General features: G+C 44.8%; 1 protein-coding gene and 1 long non-coding RNA gene across 40 annotated transcripts in view; both read right to left on the bottom strand.

Moving 5' to 3' along the window:
- The window catches only part of ARHGEF11 (Rho guanine nucleotide exchange factor 11), a 110,701-nt gene extending 96,214 nt beyond the window's left edge, over positions 1–14,487 (bottom strand). For 19 of the 39 annotated variants that reach the window (XM_015112408.3, XM_077941957.1, XM_077941829.1 and 16 more), the window contains exon 1: positions 11,871–12,667. In XM_015112408.3, coding sequence (XP_014967894.2) covers positions 11,871–11,902 — 32 coding nt within the window. In that variant the 5' untranslated portion in view covers positions 11,903–12,667. Of the gene's footprint in view, positions 1–11,870; positions 13,305–13,966 lie in introns of those variants that run through there. The other 20 variants (XM_077941995.1, XM_077941996.1, XM_077941902.1 and 17 more) reach the window with 7 other exon arrangements.
- Positions 1,694–5,619, bottom strand: LOC144330476 (uncharacterized). The gene is made up of 2 exons (XR_013396664.1): positions 4,701–5,619; positions 1,694–3,553 (listed from the first exon to the last, which is right to left on the bottom strand). It is a non-coding gene; the product is annotated as an uncharacterized LOC144330476 (long non-coding RNA).
- Positions 14,488–19,808: the final 5,321 nt, after the last annotated feature.

Genomic DNA, 19,808 nt, shown 5'->3' with positions numbered 1-19,808 from the left:
AGTTGGAGAAACCATTTAGGAAATTTATTCTCTCAATCCGAAACTGAATTATTGAAATTACATATATTTGATTTTGACAATTACTTTGACATTTCTCTTGTGTATGACTCTTCTGGGCTTTAATTTTGAAATTACAAAAAATCCTGTAAGCCCACCATCCTTAAAGATCTCTAGTAGATAGGATTTATTTGCACCTATGTCAGAGGTAGACAGAAATGGGCTAAGCAAGGTTTCCCAGACGGTGAGCTTACGTTAAGCTTACAAAGTGACCAGTCTGCTCCAAGGTAGTCACAATCCACTGAAGCAATTCCCAGCAGGGTAGAGCCACTGACAAGTTTTGAATAGACAGTGAACAAAAGTTCTGTTCTGAGAACATAAAAAGAGTCCATTAAGAGCACAGATGTCATAAGGCAGTGGCTCTGGAAGCACAGAACGCCAGCATCTGGGAAGTTGTAACAATGCAGATCCTCAGGCCCCAAACTCAGCTCAAACACACTGAGTCAGAACATCTGGGTGGGGCCCACAGACCTGTATTTTAACAAGCTCTCCAGCTGATTCTAAAGTATTCTAAAGATTGAGAACCTTTGACCTAGGGCAATACATCCCTACCTTGAAAAAATTAAGTCCTGACAGGACCAGGAGCAACATTTTTTTCTTCCTTTCTGATGAAACTTCATGAAAGAATTGACTAGACTGTGTCCATCACCATTTCCTCATCTCCTATTCTCACTTGGACCCGCTAGAAACTGGCTCCTTCCCTTGCTACTGCCCAGAAACCACTCACGGAGGCCATGAACATCCTCCTAGTTACTAAGTCCAGACATTTCTCTGTCCTTTTCATCCATGACCTCTTAGGAGAACTTGACATTGTTAATCACTCCCTCCCTTCACTTCGGAGGTTCCTCACTGCCCTGGTTCCTTCTGTCACTCCCTGCCAGTCTCTTCTGCACCTCCCTTTTAAATGTATGCCTCTCATCTTCCTTCACCTCCCTTTTAAATGTATGCCTCTCAGGGTTCTGTGCATAGCCCTCTCCTCTCTCTATACCCTGCCCCTGGACAGTCTTATGCTTCTGCTGCTGTGTCTAGGTGTTGATGACCTGCTAATGTGATTCTCTGTCCCCTCCTGAGCTCCAGTTGTCTGCTGAGCATCCAGTTGTCTGTTGAGCATCTTTCCTTGGATCTCCCACAGGCACTTCAAACACAACATGTCCAAAGGGATGCTGATCCCTCTCCTCCTCTCTCCCCCAACCATCTTATGTTCTTCCTCCAGAGTTCCCTTTTTTTAATTGAATAGTACTGTGCAGTAGCCCAAGACAAGAGTAAGGGTATCATACTTACCCCACACTCTCCTTCATACTTCCCCCTACCCCCATATAATCAACTTCGTAACCTCTGATTTCTCATTTTTATCTGTCTCCGAAGTCACTTCCGTAGCAGAGACCACACTCAGCTCTTGTCCACATTACTACAAAGGTCTCCTAACCCACCTTCCCTCTCTCCACTCTTTCACTACTCTTTTAATCCCATGTCTGCACTGTAGCCACGGTGATCTTGTTTTTGTAAAAGCATATCTGATCATGTCACCCTCTATTTAAAATTTCACAATGGTCTTCCATTGCCCTCAGGATCAAGTCCAAAACCTCTAAGACAGAGCATTACATGGTCCTCAGGCCTTGGCTCCTACTCATTTTCCTTTTCCCTAGTTTCACTTAATTAATGGTTCTATGGTCTCGCTACAGATCACAGCCACTTGCAATTCTCACAACACCATGCTCTTTCTTGCTTGAGGCTTCTGTACCTGCTGTTCCCTCTGCCTACACTTTCCCTTTCTCCAGCCTAGCTTTTATTTTTTGGCCTCAATGTAAAGGTCCTTTCCTCCAGGAAACCTTCTTTAGGTGTCTCTCCCAGTGCTTTAACTGTTTTCACATGAGTAAGTTTGGGTGCTCTCATACTTGTCTCCCTCCACAAAACCATAAGCTCCTTAAGGGCAAGGTATGCAGCGTATTCTGGTTGAATCCTTGATGTCTAGCACTACGATCAGTGAAGATTTGTTAAACAGACCAAGCTTCTTACTTGAGGGATGGCATGAATGTTTCCAAACCTGAAACCCTGTTCCTGTGAAGACACTGAAATCCTAGTGGTATTTTTCCCCTCTCCCTGGGGCTCTGAAGGGAAGAGGGTTTGTGGTTCTAGCTGCACACAAGGTCCCATTCACATAGCTATTTACTACACTCTCTCCAGCCACCTCCCCCCAGAACAACAGTGGCCTTTCTCTGCAGCAGCAGTCTCTTGGGGGAAGCTTCTGAAGGCCCTGCTCTGGGAAATGAATGGGGCCAGCCTGGGGCAGGCGGGACAATGGCAGGGTAGTCCTTGTGCCCATCAGACCCCTGCAGGGAAAGGCAGACCGGAAATCAAGCCGCCAATGGGGAAATCCCCAGAACTCTGAGAGGCTGAAGGCAGGCAACCCCAACAAGGCTGCTCTGTCCCTGCAAGAAATACCAAGTACCAAAGACCTAGTACCCAATGAGAATGAGAGGAATTTTGGTCTTAGTTCCTGGCAGGAGTGTTTAGAGCTTGCTTTCTTAAAATCCCTTGGCTAGGCATGGAAGGAATCAGCAATATCAAGAACGAGCTATGTTCGAGTCAGGAAAGAGCACATAGGGAGTACACCTTGTCTAAAGAGAACTAAGCTGGGCTGAAGAAGACAACCCAGAACAATGAGGACACGCTGCTCTCGAGCCCTTAGGAACAGGATAAAACACAAGAACCATAGGAAAGAATGGAAGAGAACCAACATAACAGTCTACCACGTGCTAGATACTCTGCCAGAACTTTTACACAAATCATCTTATATAAGCAAGTAAGATAGAGCTGAGTTGCTGTATGTATGTGCAAAGGAATGCTGAGTAATATAAAGGTGTAGGGTTTGGTGATATTAACCAGCAAAGGCTTCCTTGAAGGAAATAAGAGTAATGGAGTTGGGAGAAGACAGAGAACACTGATATAAAGGTGTGCAAAGAGGGATGTGGGCCTGGGAATCAGGCTGGTCTATCTGAAGCAGGGTGACAGGGTACAGTAATGGGACCTACGATTATTGAGATGTGGGCTAAACTGAAGAAAGAAGTCATGAATCCCAAGCTGGGGAGCTCGAGCTAGAAAGGAAAGACATTGTGGGTTTCTAGCAAAGGATCTGCCTTGGGATGAGCGCTTAGGCCCCTGATTTTTAACTAATGTCCTGTGTTTGTTCACTATGGTCCCACAGTCATGCCTGTCTGTCCTTAGTTGAGAATCAGCACAGGACTGAGGGTAATTCAAGCATGGGTATTCTAGTGGCAGCTGAGGAGAGTTTAGGACAATCTGGGGTCTCTGCCAAACCAAATGCCCTAATAACACTCACCATATGTTTGGCACCATAGAATTCACAAAATGCTTTTTTTTTTTCTTTTTTAAGATGAAGTTTCGCTCTTGTTGCCCGGCTGGAAAGCAACGGCAGGATCTCAGCTCACCGCAACCTCTGCCTCCCGGGTTCAAGCGATTCTCCTGCCTCAGCCTCCTGAGTAGCAGGGATTACAGGCATGCACTACCATGCCTGGCTAATTTTGTATTTTTAGTAGAGATGGGGTTTCTCCATGTTGGTCAGGCTGGTACAAATTATCCTGATCACACAGCTAGTTAGTAACTCAGCTGGGGCTCACTTAAAGTCCTATATTCTCTACATTAGGCAACTAGAATGGTTTCCACATAGATGGCCCTCCAGCCCTAGAGTTTGGTCGGCTATGTGGGAATGAATATGTATACAGCTGATTAATCAGGATCTATCAAATACATGCTAATCTCCTCAAACCATGACTCAACTTTCTAAGGGATCTCCCAGAACTGACTACCCACTTCTTTTTTTTTGCTGTTTTTTGTTTGTTTGAGGCGGAGTCTTACTCTGTCACCCAGGCTAGAGTGCAGCGGTGCGATCTTAGCTCCCTGCAACCTCTGTCTCCCGGGTTCAAGTGATTCTCCTGCTTCAGCCTTCCAAGTAGTTGGGACTACAGGCGTGCACCAACACATCTGGCTAATTTTTGTATCTTTAGTAGAGACGGGGTTTCACCATGTTGGCCAGGCTGGTCTCATATGCCTCACCTCACGTAATCCACCCATCTCGGCCTCCCAAAGTGCTGGGATTACATGCGTGAGCCACCACACCAGGCCTCCTGCTTCTCTTAAAGAGCTGTATTGAAGAACTCTAAAACTATTTGGTAGAAATGGCCTAACCTAAGGGTCTTAGGAAAGTTAAGTATCCACTGTATTCAGTAAATTGCTAGGTACCAATGGCAGACAAAATGACTTTTACTGAAGATCCTATTCTATGACTAGCACTACCCTTCTCCCAGTCTACCAGTCTCATAAATTTGGGAATAAAATTTGATTCAGGGCAGGGCATGGTGGCTCACACCTGTAATCCTAGCACTGTGGGAGGTGGAGGCAGGCGGATCACCTGAGGTCAGGAGTTTGAGACTAGCCAGGCCAACACGGCGAAACCCCTTCTCTAATAAAAAACATAAAAAAATTAGCCGGGCATGGGGTCAGGCACCTGTAATCCCAGCTACTCGGGAGACTGAGGCATGAGAATTGCTTGAACCTGGGAGGCAGGAGTTGCAGTGAGCCAAGATTGTGCCATTGCACTCTAGCCTGGGCAACCAGAGCGAAACTGTGTCTCATAAATAAATGAATAAGTTTGATTTGGCCTTAAAATACTGGTTAATTATGCTACCAAAACGTCTTGGGAATCCTGCCACTCCTCTTTGTCCCCACCATAACCATTCTGATTCAGAAGCTCATTATCTTTTCCTAAGATTGCTAGTAAAACTCCTAGGCTTCCTAATCCCAAGCCCTCTTCTGCTCTTTATATTAATGTCAGAATTCTCTCTTGAAACACTATTTTTATCACCGTAAAATACATAAACCTTCCCTGGCTCCTTTTCTACTACCACATACATAAAGTCTGAATCCCTTCATTCTCCCTACCCTACCTACCTTATCAATCTAATTTCTCTCTGCTCTACAATAATCTTAACACTTGGAGACCACACCATGTTGGTGCCACCCCAGACAGAACCTTGCTCATGTTGCTCCTCTAGTCTGAAATGGCCTCTTCTCTTTCTTCGACCTGAATAATTCCTAACTACTCTGCCTTTGACCATTCTCATTAGCACCAACCTTCTGCTCTTCTCTAAATGTATCTTTTGGTGTACATAACAATTCAGCAATTATGTACCATCTTTTTATTTTCTGTTGTTTTGTTAATAACATTTCCCAACAAGACTGTAGGCTTGAGGCCGGGCACGGTGGCTCATGCCTATAATCCCAGCACTTTGAGAGGCTGAAGTGGGCGGTTTACTTGAGGTCAGGAGTTCGAGACCATCCTGGCCAACATGGTGAAACCCCATCTCTACTAAAAATACAAAAAGTAGCTGGGTGTGGTGGCAGGTGTCTGTAATCCCAACTACTTGGGAGGCTGAGGCAGAGAATCGCTTGAACCCAGGAGGCGGAGGTTGCAGTGAGCCGAGATCACGTCACTGCACTCCAGCCTAGGTGACAGGGCAATACTCCGTCTCGAAAAAAAAAAAAGAACGTAAGCTCTAAGTTCTCGTGTACTATCTCTCAGAACACTGAGAAGTGCACTGGGCACTAAACTGAGCCATGTGATAAATATTTCAAGTCCAACCAACCGTCAAGTGCCACAGATCACAGGTCATCACCAGGAGGGCTGCTAGATTGGTTCCCTACATGATTTGAAGCCAGGTTGTGACTGATGACTACAGATCCCATCACACCATTTTGTAGCGTCTGCTCCCAAATACTGGAGAGAAATGAGAAAGGGCTGGAAAGCAAGACTCTGAAATTACAAAGCCCCTTTCTCACACATTCATGTCTTAGTTTGCTATTCTTTAAAATGAAGAGGAAAATCTCAAGGAGGTCAACAAAGGTAATAGAGGGATACTAGTGACTTTAAGGCCTATGCTGAAATCACAGTAGAAAGACAAAAAAATGGTTTTAAATCGTAGCAGAGGAAGTTTCGCATCCAAAGGGATTTCTAATTGTTGAACTCATGGAACCATCCTCCAGAGATCACTGAAAATGGGAGAGGCCCTTAACCTGTCTTTACTAGCTTAAGAGACACCCTATTTGGAGTCAGGAGGAAAGGGCAAGAGGATCCCTTGAAGTCCTGCCAGATTTTTGTGATTTTTCCCCGAAATCTGTCCAATTGTTTTAATACAATAAATTGGGATATTCTTACAGACCTTAAGAACACCTTCTAGGCCTGGCATGGTGGCTCGCACCCATATCCTGGCACTTTGGGAGGCCGAGGTGGGCAGATCGCTTGAGTTCAGGAGTTTGAGACCAGTCTGGGCAACATGGTGAATGTCATAGCTACAAAAATTATCTAGGTGTGGTGGCACATGCCTGTAGTGCCAGCTACTCAGGAGGCTGAAGTTGGAGGACCACCTGAGCCTGGGGAGGTTAAGGCTGCAGTGAGCTGTGATCATGCCACTGCACTCCAGCCTGGGCGACAGAGTGAGACCCTGTCTCAAAAAACAAAAAACAAAACCACCTTCCAAATCCTATTCCAATTCTATTAGGGGCCATGGATTTCTCAGTTCCTCCCCATGTTTCCATGTCCCTGTACTTCTGTCTTCTCTCCCATTTGATCAGGCACCTTTGTTCTCTGTTCTTTTCAAACTTTCATTTTCACTGATTTTCAGGAAAGTCAGATACTGATTTCTGAAAAACCATTTGGCCCACTGAAAGGACACAAAGCATTCTGGTTTCAGAGGCTCAAAGAATGTAATAGCTAAAAGGAATCAAATCTTAGAGTCTGGCTAGCCTAATTCCCTCATTTTTCCAGATAAGAAAACTGAGGTCCAGGGCAGGTAAGCACCTTTGCAAGGTCATTCGCCCAGTTGCTAACAAAGCTGGCTCCAACATCCACATCTACTAACTCAGATGCTGTGTTCTTTCCTCAGAACTCCAAACCTCCTTTCAGAAAAGATCTAACATGACTTTTTATGAAGTTACCCTTTTTTGTTTTTGAGACCAGGATCAGCAACTTCTTCAGTCCTGTTTACCCCATGGGCCAAAAGAGTGATCTTGCATGCCACTAGCAGGTGTATGCTTGGGTCTTTTATCAATATAGTGATTGACAAAAGAAGGAAGAACACAACCCACAGCAAAAAGAGGTTCCAAGCCACATGATATATCTTTGAATTAAGTTTAAAAAATAATAAACCAATAAAATTAATTTTTAAAGGCAATGCCACTCTGAAGAGGTGAAATAGATTCAGTCAATAGAGATTAAAATAACTCCTCTTATGTTTACAGAACTCAACAGTTAACAAAGCATTTTCACAAACATCAGAGTATCAGAACTTTAAAGCAGCAAGAAACACTATACAAACTAGAGTTTCTAAACTCCATTCCACAGAGGCTGTGAGCTTCCAGAACTCCTTTACCTTTATACTAACTTGGGGATTAGCTATGTGCCATTCGCAAAATATTTTTATTTTTGATGAACTCGTATTGTCATTTAATTTTTCTTATTTCTTGTCTACTAAAAAAGCTAAACAAACACGTTAACAAAAGGGTGCTCTTTCAGAAATGTTTTTGAGTATCCGAAGTTAAGCTTAGTCTGCTCCTTCTCATAATGGTGATTAATCGCCAAATGTTTCAGCTGCAAATCCATTGTGCCTCTCATCTCACACCCCCAGATGGGAACAAGGGTACATTTTGGAAAAGACTCAGCATTTCAGGGGACTTACCATGCGTAGCTCTGGATCCCTGTCACCAATCTGGGAGGCCAACCTTCTAATCTAGGTAGAAACTCAGCTAAATGTCTGGGGACTTCTTGGTCCCAGGGGTCAATAAAGACCAGAAGCCAAGGTGCGAAGAGACCCCTGACAAGGCACAGTTGCTGGGTCTGGATTTATTTTGACTTAGGAAAGTCATATGCTTTTAAGACAAGGAATGGCCAGAGATCACAGAACAAACCCTTTCTATCCCCATCACTGACAGACATTTAAGGTGAGCCAAGGTAGATGAAGTCTCTCTCATTCATCAGAGTTCCTGGGAAGGAGATTCAGTAACCCTTCTCTTCTCACATTCTTCTAGTACCCTAACTATTGGAAAAATATTCCTTCCTCCTGACCCCATGCACTTCTACAACAATAAAGCCAGTTCACTCTGCTTAAATTCTTCAAAATGATATAAAGATTTCAGTCACCTTTAATTTGTTTTGGGCTACTTAGCTCAGAAAGTTGGGCACGAAGCTAAATCAAATCTGTGAATTTACCATCTATAATTTATATAGAGTTTACAGTTTAGAAAACAATTTGAAATACATTATCTTGTTTGATTTGCTCCTTTCAATAGGCCTGTGAGAGAGATGAAATAAACATTATAATCCTCAAAGGACACACCATATAAAAATGTTTGAGAACTGGATTGTACTTTATAGAAATGAACTACTACTGCTTTACATGAGGAAGCCAGAGGAGGCATGTGACTTCCCCAAGGTCACATAGTTAAGGGGAAAGCCAGGACTCAAACCACAAACTCTTGGCTTAAAGTACTTTGGTTTGATCCTCACATGAACTTTGGGCAGAGGAAAGATGTTTCATGGGTGCAAACCCCTAACCCACCCGTCCATCTCAAAAACATGTGCTACGGGGAAACCAGGCTAACAGATATAGATGGCTTAGCAAAATTCATGATCACTCCTGTAAAAATAATTCAGTATCATTATCTCTGTTAAAAATAGCAAACACATTTTTAGAAACTCTTGAAAGGAATATATATTAATGGGCAGTAAGTTGCTCATGGACAAAAACTGAAAGGGACATGAACAGCTACACTTTAGCCCATCTTTCAGTAATAACTGATTAACACTGAAAGATAAAGATTAGTTGCAAATACTTTATGCCTTCTATGGACCCAGGAGTCACTCTTGAACAGGGTGCTGCAGGAGATTAAAGAATGCCAAGTAAATATTCCAAAGTTTTCTTACTCTCAGCAACAATCTCTTTCCAAATACATGGTCCTTTATTATGTCACTGATTTTCTAGAAAATACACATCACCTAGGAAACCTTCTCTAACTGACCACATTTGACTACATTTGAAATTAACACGTGAATATTGAAACAACCTGAAATGAAAGAATTTATACTTGCTGATCTTTTCATTCACTCTAACTAACATTCATTTGTCAAACTTTTCTTGAGTACTCACCTCATGCAAGACACTAAGCTAGGCACACAGGATATCATACAGGCAAACCAAACTGTCCCTGCTTGTGAGGAGCTTACAGTCTGGTGTTGCTTTCTGTGGTCTTCAGGAGTCTTATATGTTTCCCAGTCCCCCAGTTGCATGCGCTCTCTGTGAGCAAAAACTGTACACCTTAATTTTCTAAAACTCTCTTACAGCACCTTACGCTAGGCTCTCTACACAGCAAACTGATAAACTGAAAGAATACTAGACTCCATAATCTGCAGCATTTTATTCCTTTCAGTGTGATTTAAGACTGTAAATTATTTAAAATCCACAGAGTCTTGAGGCTGATGTTGTCCAAAGTTCCAATCGAATAAGCCTACAGCTAAGGGGGTAAGATTCAATGCAGCTAGCTGGGGATGTCTGAAGGGGATCTGAGTCCTACCACTCTTAATGGGGAAGACAATCAGGCAGGGTGGAGGTGAGGAATACCCTTACCCTGCAAAGTTGCACTGTCTCATAGGAGAAAATAGTACTTTAACTATAAGACTTACAGGTATGAGCCCCAAGACTGAACCCCCAAGGCAGGAGCCCCAAGACAGAAAAATAGAAGGGAAGACCTTGACTGCTGATGGGCACTTTACCCTACTGCCAAAGAGAAAGAAGAAAACGGTGCCCCACACATTCTATAGGACGAGTATAGAAGCCTAGTTAGACACGATGGGGCAATGAAAGAGCCAGATTCAGACTCAGAAGACCTGTGTTTGAGTCTTTGAGTCCAGATTCTGCCACTAGCCAGGCAAGATGGCACTGGGCAAGCCAGGTAGCCTCTGAGCCTCAGTTTCCCTTTCTGTGAAACGTGAATAATAACCTCTGACGCTTTTGTCTACCACATAGAACCACTGTGAGATTCAAATGAGATATGTTCTACAAAAGCACTTAGGAAACAAACTGTAATGTGCTGGGCAAATCCTGAGTTTTTGATCTATGAGGATATCCAAACCCCCAGGAGTGTCTCACATTAATCCAGGAACCCTCACCACCTCCTCCTTCTTGCACCTCCCCAAAACTTGGGTTCTCATCTTCTCAAATCCCTGCATTTACCAGAAAGAGTTCACCATCCAAATCTTAAAAAGGCAAGTGCACTAATTCTCAAACTCCAAGAGGATGAAAAGGGAAGAAGGGCAGCCATGTAAACCATTCCAATTCCTCACCTTGACACGCCTCAGTTCTCCCTTTCCAAGGGTCAAACTGCAGAGGGGCCAACAGAAAGGGGGAGGGAGGTCTGAACTGGCCATATATCCTTTGTGGCTGTCTGCCTCCTCTTCTCCACTGCCAAGTCAGTTCCCATCTAGGGATTGCTGAACTAATCTAAATGGGACTCTGAGGCAATACAGAGATTAGTGCTTGGGAGAGAGAGATTATATGCATTTTAGGCCACATTCCACAGCCAAAAGGAAATTATTATTAGCATGGATAACCAAAGGTGGACTGGGCATGGAGGAAGCAATTGCTCCCTTGCAAATATTCTTCCCTATCTCTCCAATAATATTTTTTCCAGGCCCTGTCCTTTCATTTGCTTGTTCAGTCCTTCAACCACCCATCTATCTAGTTAGAATGTGTGCAGTGCCCACAAAACACACCCCCCTAGCAAGGTTCTCATGGGGAGAAGGGTTGAGGAGGGGTAGGAGAGGGAAGGAAAAGACAGACACCTTACAAAGTTGTACCAATCATTTGCAGGCAAGAAATTGCAACCACACTGTAACATTACCAGTGATAGAGGTGGCTGGGCAGACTCTTGGGGGAAGGGGTGTCATGTGTTCAGACTCTGAGGGCCAGTGCTGCTGCCCAGCAGGCCTACGAGCCCAAAACAATTTCTTCTGGCTTCAGGCAGAGGGAAGGCCCATTTTGCAGAGTCAAGCTTATTAAGAACAGCTTGGAAGATTAAACCTAGAGCATCGGCCGGTTGGCAGGTCTCAATTTAAACTCTAAGCTTGGAGGAGAGGAAATTCTAACGTGACCTATGCATTTTGGGGCCATGTCAGCTACTGGTAAAAATCCAGACCTGCATGGGTGCAAAGGATGTTTCTGTCCCATCATTCAGGCCAAGAACATCCTCTTCATTTCTAGAAATGGGATCCACCCTGTCCCCAAGCCCCACCATTCCATACCAACCAGCCTGGTGGAGGCCCACACCCCTGCCAGGGCCCTTCTCCCAGCAGCTCCAACACCTAAAGCCAGTTCCCCTAGTGCACCCCTAGGAGCTCACAAGACTGGCTTGTGCCCACTTGAGCTGGCAAGTTGGGGGGACTCAAATTCAGCCTCCACCCTGGCAAAAGTCAAAAGCCACTGGAAACACATCCTCCTCCTTCTCCTCTCCTGGCTTCACTGTTTATTGCTTATATTCAAAAGACACTGAATTAAGAGCTGTGTTTTTAACATAGACACACAGAAAGCACATAACCACACAGGTTGACGGTCCCCAGAGACTAATGCTCCTAGTCCCAATTCCCAAAGCCCACCTAGACCCTTATTTTCAACCATTTATTAAAATGCAACACCACCCCTCCCAGTCTTTTAGTCAATGTTGAAAAATCAAATCATTAGCAAACCTACCTGTCTATACTCTGGGGCAACCTTACACTCATGGTTTCTCGGTGTCTCCACGGTTCCAGAATCCTGTAGCTTTGGTGTGTTGATCAGGATTGAATCGCTTCCAATTTTTGAGCAAGGTGAGAGGAGGGCCTCCCAACTTGAAGACTGAATCCTTTCTCCTCCAGCTCTCAGGACCCTGGTAACTGATGCTCCACTCTACTTCTACCAGTGAACATGATTTCCTTTCTCAGCCCCTCTTCCCCTCCCCAGCTTTAAAAAAAAAAAAAAAAAGAAAAGAAAAAAAAAAGGAAAAGAGGAAAAACTGTGACCTTCTCAGAAACCAAAAACCCAGCCACAAACCTCCTCAAGGTTAGCACTATGGGCTAAAAAAAATGAATCACAGAAAAATGTGCCTTCAAAATATCACTGTTAACTGCAAAATACAGATAAAACCATCCTTTAAATCCAGTTTTCTCAGCTGTCCTTCTGTTGGCAAGAGACCCTCTAGCTCAAAGGGGGAAAATAATTTTCTAGTCTCCAATGCTTAATATGACAACAGCAAATATCTTTGAGGAAAGGAAAAAAAAGGATTAATAAATCCGAAATGGCACTTGGAAAAAATCTTCCAGCTGATTTGCACAGTAAAAAAATAAATAAAACCATACAATAGTATGTACACAACAGCACTCCTTCCAAGTCCAGTGCAACCCTGGGAACCAAAATTTATGGACTTCCTTAAAAAAAGAAAAAGAAAAGCTTTTACATTAAATGTTTTGAAATTCTTAAATGAGCCAATTGCACCAAAAAAAAAAAAAAAATTCAAAGAACACCTGAAATGCAATGCTTTTTACCTTTAAGATGGTAGTAATGATTAACAAACCAGAGATAATCTCTGAAAATATTCTCTCCTTTTCTTTTTCCTTTAAACTTGCAGGTTCCTCCACCTACCCCAGCCTGATTCTCAGACCCAGCCTACGTTCGGCCTTTTTCTGAAAGACAATTTCCTGAGTTAGTTCTGCTGTTGGGCTCCTCCACATCCAAGCTCCGAAATTTTCTCTTGCCTCAGCCTCCATGAAACGGAGATTTCGCTTCCTCCCGTTCCCCCTTTTCTCTCCCTCTCTATCGCCCGGTCAGAAAGACGGCTCCCTTATTCGGATTATGATTGTGGATTTGAGTTCGAGGTGGGTTTTTCCTTCACACCAGCCTCCTGGAAAATCCGATCGCCTGTTTCCTCTCGGCCTCTCCTTGCCTCCCTTTCCGCCCCTCGCCTAATCTCGCAGGCAGGAGCCCGCCGTGCCTCGCGCAGGACGCCTGGCCGGGCCTCCGGCTACCGGCGCCGCTCGCCCCGCGCCCGACCGCCGTGTTCCGGCCTTCGCGGCCGCTCGGGACGCCAGGCTCGGCGCACGGGGAAGGCGGCGGCGGCTGCGGCAGGCCGGCACGAGCGGGCGTCCGACTGCCGGCGTCGCGGCCGCGCTCGCCTCCTTCCGGGCCCCTTCCCCCTCGGCTCGCCGCTCGCTCGGGCGCAGGCCCGGCCGGCCGCCCCCTTCCCTCCCTCCTTCTTCCCTGTGAGCCTTTCTCCTTCCCTCGCTCCCGCGGGGCGGGGCCGCAGGCTCCTCCTCCTCGCGGCGCTGCCCGCCGCCCGCCGGCCTTTCCCCTCACGCCGCGGCGGCCGGGAGCGGGGGCGGGAAGCTGACCGCCCTTCCCTGCCTCGGTTCCCGCGGCCGCGACTCCCGCCGACCCGCCCGCCCCGTCCTGGCCTCCCTGCGCGCCCTGCCCCCCACAACCCCTCGCCGTCGTTCCTCGGCCGGTCCCCTCCGCGGCCCCTCAGTCGCCAGCCCTGCCCCTCGGCGCGGCCTAGCGGGTTCCAGTCTCTGCCGGATCCCCGGCCTGGCCCGCGGGCGACCCCGGCCCTGACCCCGCCAGGCACCGCGCGCCGTCCCCGCCGCCGCCGCCACCGCCACCGCCGTCACCACCCCTGCCACCTTTTGCAGGCTTTTCCTCGTCTGCTTTCCCCCCTTTATTGACTTCTGCGCGGGAGCCGACCTTTGTTTCCTACCCCCTGCCCGCCCCGCCACCGTGCCCGCGCCCCATGCCCCTGCCCACGGGTGCGGGTTCACTTCTTTGCGTCCACCGGCATTACCCCGGCGCCCGCAGCTACGGCTCACCCTCTCTCCACCTCTCTTCTGATCTTATTTTTCAAACATTTGTTGCGGCCTCTTTCGTGGTGTCAGTTCTTTTAACTGTTTCCGCCCGTTTCTGTGGTCCTTCCCACTTACAATACCACCGACTTAGGGGGAAGACCCTTCGCTGTTTCCTCTAAGCTTGGCTTGGGCATCTTAATACCGCGCTGTGTAAAGTGTCTTTGAACTCTATGGAAGAGCCTTTCCAGAGCAATTCTGTTTTCATAACCCCCTCTCGTAGAATCACAGTTTCTAAATCTTTACAAGTAACATGACATTTGTCAGAGGGTCCTGAGCGTTTATTAAAAATCATTAAAGCCGAGGTGGGGGGGGGTGGGGAGATCACCTGAGGTGAGGAGTTCGAGACCAGCCTGGGCCAACATGGTGAAACCCCGTCTCTAGTAAAAATACAAAAATTAGCCGTACGTGGTGGTGCGTGCCTGTAATCCCAGCTACTCGGTAGGCTTGGGCACGAGAATCGCTTGAATCCGGAAGGGGGAGCTTGCAGTGAGTCGAGATCGCGCCACTGCACTCCAGCCTGGGCAACAGAGCGAGACTCTGTCTCAAAAAACATAATAATAATAATAATAAAGTTTTTTAAATTATTGAAATAAAAAGGAAACTCTCACTAGGATTGGGGAGTGGACTTTGCCTTCTTGCCTAGGTAAATGCCATTGTAAAATACTCTGCAGGCAGTGGGGGTGTTTGCATATGTTCTCTGCCTTTCACACTACCTGGATTGTTCTGGGAGGGTGGATATGTGTATGTAAATTACCTATACACATTCGTGAACTCTGGAGTGACCTCACCATTGTTGGAAGTGGTAGATATGCAAATTGCAAGATGAAAAAGAAACGAATAAGCATCAATTGAAGACCTATTATGAACTAGGAACTTTCCCTTTAATGTATATAAGGTATAGGTTGGCAAATAAAAGAACTTGCTTCCTTCACCCTGTCTCCACCAACCCCTAGGCCGGAACTCCCCAAAATAGGTGATCTGCCCAGCATTTGAAGCAGAGTCTAGATTGTTGCTGACTTAATTGTGTCTTTTTTTCCATACTACCCGCAAAAATGATGCTGTCAAATGTGGACACTGCTCTGTGGTGACAGAGCACCGGTTGCCAAACATTTTAAAATAATGTTTTCTTGGCCGGGCGCGGTGGCTCACGCGTGTAATCCCAGCACTTTGGGAGACCAAGGCAGGTGGATCACCTGAAGTCAGAAGTTCGAGACTAGCATGGCCAACATGGTGAAACCCCATCTCTACTAAAAATACAAAAAATTAGCCGGGTATGGTGGGGGGCGCCTGTAATCCCAGCTACTCCGGAGGTTGAGGCAGGAGAATCGCTTGAACCCGGGAGGCAGAGGTTGCAATGAGCCGAGATTGCGCCACTGCACTCCCAGCCTGGGTGACAAGAGGGAAACTCCGTCTCAAAATAATAATAATAATGTTTTCTTAATATATGTAACATTTATTTTTTTAAAGGAAGTATTTACATGTATTTTATTACATATCTTATACAACATTGCCTAGTGTAGAAATATTAAAAGGTTGAAATTTTAAAATTGAGAACATTTTTTAAATCACGCTTTTTAGTGAAAGTTAATTGCTGTCATAACTGGAAAAGATGCTTGTCAAAGATAGGTAGATTCAAACACAATAAGTACGCCCTTGATTGCATTTATTAAATCATGATACTTATTTTCCAGTCCCATTTATCAACAATGTAAAGACTTCTAATTGAAATTCAACTAGTAAATTTATATCTTAAGCCAAAAGCCAATCCTTCTTGAATGATTGGAAGGTATTACATTTTTATATTCTTAACAAATGGGTTCCAGCAATTAAGAAATTTCATTTAAATTTAAAAAATAAGTTTTCAAATTCTGTTTCCTAGTTTTTCAAAGTGTGCAAAGGTTTTGATAGGTGAAACTATTGTTTTTGGTAATTAAAAAAATCACAATATTGGAACCATTTCCAGTCATCCATCTTCAAAATACTTTTTCCTAAATATGTGTTTCTTTAGAAAAGCAGTGACTTCCTCGCTCGTGGATAGACTGTCATCTTAACCTTGAAGGGAGAGATTAAGCGGCATTTTTGTTGTTGTTTGTTTTTGTTTTTGCAAGTAAGTGCTAGGTAGCATACTCTTGACAGCCATTTCTCATCGTAGAACACTGAAATAAAAATGTGCATCTCCTCCATGTTCAATAGTTCATTTTGGGCTTTCCCCAGGAGATTGTCAATCTGCACAGCAAAGATTTTCATGGTCATTCTCTGTCATTACAAAGAACTGTAAAGTTTAACAGTTAACAGGCTGGTTTTGGTCTGGTGGATAGCATACATTATGAAGAAAAGGAATGTGAATGGTGATGTTACATCTGGTTCTTGGAACCTCCTCATATACTGTGTGTGACAGATGACTTTTGACATAGTGACTGAGTGAGAATGCCAGGTCATTAGTATTAGTAAAACGTAATTATTTTTGGTGTAATTAAATACTATTATGATGGCATTTTTTAAAATTTTTAATTAATTAATTAATTTATTTATTTTTGAGACAGAGGCTTGCTCTGTCACCCAGGCTGGTGTTCAGCGGCACAGTCTCGGCTCACTGCAAGCTCTGCCTCCCGCGTTCATGCCATTCTCCTGCCTCAGCCTCCTGAGTAGCTGGGACTAGAGGTGCCCACCATCATGCCTGGCTAATTTTTTGTATTTTTAGTAGAGACGGGGTTTCACTGTGTTAGCCAGGATGGTCTCGATCTCCTGACCTCGTGATCCACCCGCCTCATCCATGAGTGCCTTCTTAAACATTTTCCTCATGCATCTCCTTGCATACTCCACTTTGAAGATTGTGAGGGTAGCTTCAGTAAGATAGAGTTCCCTGAAGTTAGTTGGCCATTTAAGTAAACTGCAAGTCTCAGGTAAAAAAACAAAATAGATTAGATTGTGTCCTAGACAGACTGGGTTGTTAGAATCTGGAGGCAGCTGGTGATCAATGGAAAGATCACTACACTAGGAGTCTGGAGAACTAGATAATTTTGTGATCTGCCATCTGCAGTTTGTAAGGATTTAATATGAACAAGCCTAGGCTCTGTAAGCTACAGAGTGCTGGGCAGGAAAATCAGGATAAATTTTAGGGAGCGATACCTTAAAACAACCTTGTCCAACTTGGGGCCTGCAGGCACATGTGGCCCAGGACAACTTTGAGTGCAGCCCAACACAAATTCATAAACTTTCTCAAAACCCTATGAGTTTTTTTAAAGCTCATTAGCTATCGTTAGTGTTAGTTTATTTTACGTGTGGCCCAAGACAATTCTTCTTTTTTTTTTTTTTTTTGAGACGGAGTCTCGCTGTGTCTCCCAGGCTGGAGTACAGTGGCGTGATCTCGGCTCACTGCAAGCTCCGCCTCCCGGGTTCACGCCATTCTCCTGCCTCAGCCTCCCAAGTAGCTGAGACTACAGGCGCCCGCCACCACACCCGGCTAGTTTTTTTTTTTTGTATTTTTAGTAGAGACGGGTTTTCACCATGTTAGCCAGGATAGTCTCGATCTCCTGACCTCGTGATCCACCTGCCTCGGCCTCCCAAAGTGCTGGGATTACAGGCTTGAGCCACCGCGCCCGGCCAAGACAATTCTTCTTCTTCCACTGTGGCCCGGGGAAGCCAAAAGATGAGACACCCCTGCCGTAAATGAACATAGACCTTTGAACTTTTTTCCCACAGAACTCTATCAATAGATGAATCGTTTTCTCTGCCCAGCATCCTGGGGAATAGGTAGGGCACTAGTTGTTATATCTGTTTACATTAAGGTTAAGGAAACTGTGACACAGAGAAGTTTTAGGTGATTTGCATGAAATCCCATTAATTGATAGATCGAGGCTAGAAGTCATATCTGATTATCTTTAAGTAGTGAGAAGCAAAGAAAAAGATGGGTAGGTGGGTAGGGTCAGCTTTTATTTCTGGGAGAGATTCTAGAAACTCAATGCTTGATTGAATAGCTGACGGAGAGCAGCAATGAAAAACCTTGAATGGTTCATGATGTGAATTCTAGATAAGCAGCTTCTCATCCATAAGCAGGCATCCCCATCCTAGACTGGTGTTTCTTTTAAAGAGATGAACTCCAGGTTGCCATCATTCTCCTTCTAGGGTGCTGTTAAGGGACAGGGCTGGCAAAATAAAATCACCACTGGAGACATAGTGCCTTTGTTTCATTGATGATCTTTCACTCCTCTTAAATATTTATCAGTTGGGAAAATGATGTGAGAGGCTTAATTAAGATATTGCTTACTCCTAAGGGTGAGAAAATTCTGTGTTTTTTTTCACTAGCTGATTTTGATTTCTCTAGAATACTTCTGGGTAGCCAGAACCACCAATCCTAAAATCTCTGTTACAGATGTTATTTCATTGTCACTCAGAATATTATGTTCATTTAACATGTTGAATTCCCAATGAAATTTTAGTATCAGGTAATCATACCCAAAACATATATAGTGCTTGCTATGTAAATACAAATACTATTCCAAGCAAACTACAAGAATTAACTATTTGATTTTCTCAGCACCCTTTTGAGGTAGGTACTATTATTATGTCACCCTCAGTTTCAGATGGGGAAACAGGCCCAGAGAGGGAGAATAACTTGCCCAGAGTTACAGAGCTGGAACCCAGGCAGTCTGGCTCCAGGGTCTGTAGTTGGCTTTCCTTTTATTACCTGTACTGCCTCCTTGTCACAGGCACCATGCCAGACCCTGGGGAGAAAATGATAAAACCAAAGAACGATGAATTTGGCAGAACCTTCTCAGAAAGATGGGAGAGGTGCAGAGCTTTTTGAGGAGAAACTGGGGAGGGTGGAGCTACAAGCAGAGTCCATTGGTTTAACTCCTCAACCCCCCAGAGAGTTCTTTTTCCCATGGGGCAGTGGACCAGCAATTTTTCTCTCAGTTCTTTGTCTTCCCTCTCAATGTCCCTTAAGTTTTTTCCCCCAGAGATTTGGTCCCTCATCTCTCTTGAGGATCGCAGGGAATTTATTGGAGAAGGAGCTTCTCACCTTTCCTCGCAGTGAGAGGTCTGCATTGTTTGCAGGGTCACCTTCCAGGTGTGCCCTTCAGCCTCTCCAGCTTGCTACCTTCCTGTCTATGGTTACCTTAGAAACCAGGCTCTCCCATCACACTCCAAGTGGCTGAGACAAATTGAATAACAGAGAAGGTGCCAAGATAAATTGTAAAGAAAAAAATGTGTGAAAGAAAGCCAATTTTAGACTGAAGGCTAATATTTTGGGAATTTGGATGTGTCGTTGTGTGTGTGTGTGTGTGTGTGTGTGTGTGTGTGTGTGTGTTTCCTTCCAAATAAGACAAAGTTCCCAGCATCAAATGTGAGAAACAAAAAAGGTGAGATGCCAAGGGGAAGATGATAAAAAAAAAAAACTGCCCAAATCCTGCTTTTAAAACTGAAAAAATACCATGAGGTCAAGACAGGAGGATTGCTTGAGTTCTGGACTTTGAGACCAGCCTGGGAAACATAGCAAGACCTCATCTCTACTAAAAATCAAAAAGATTAGCCGGGTGTGGTGGCGCATACCTGTAGTTCTAGCTACTCTGGAGGCTGAGGTGGGGAGGATCGCTTGAGCCTAGGAGATCAAGGCTGCAGTAAGCTATGATCATGGCACTGCACTCCCACCTGAACGACACAGTGAGACCCTGTCTCAAAAACAAAATGAACAAACAAAACTGAAAAATATCCTTTTAAAAACTAAAATAAATTTATTGACATGCAATAATTACAC

Source organism: Macaca mulatta, chromosome 1 (genome assembly GCF_049350105.2).
Source record: "Macaca mulatta isolate MMU2019108-1 chromosome 1, T2T-MMU8v2.0, whole genome shotgun sequence".
NCBI lineage: Eukaryota > Metazoa > Chordata > Mammalia > Primates > Cercopithecidae > Macaca > Macaca mulatta.
This window is presented reverse-complemented; position numbering and strand designations above follow the sequence as displayed.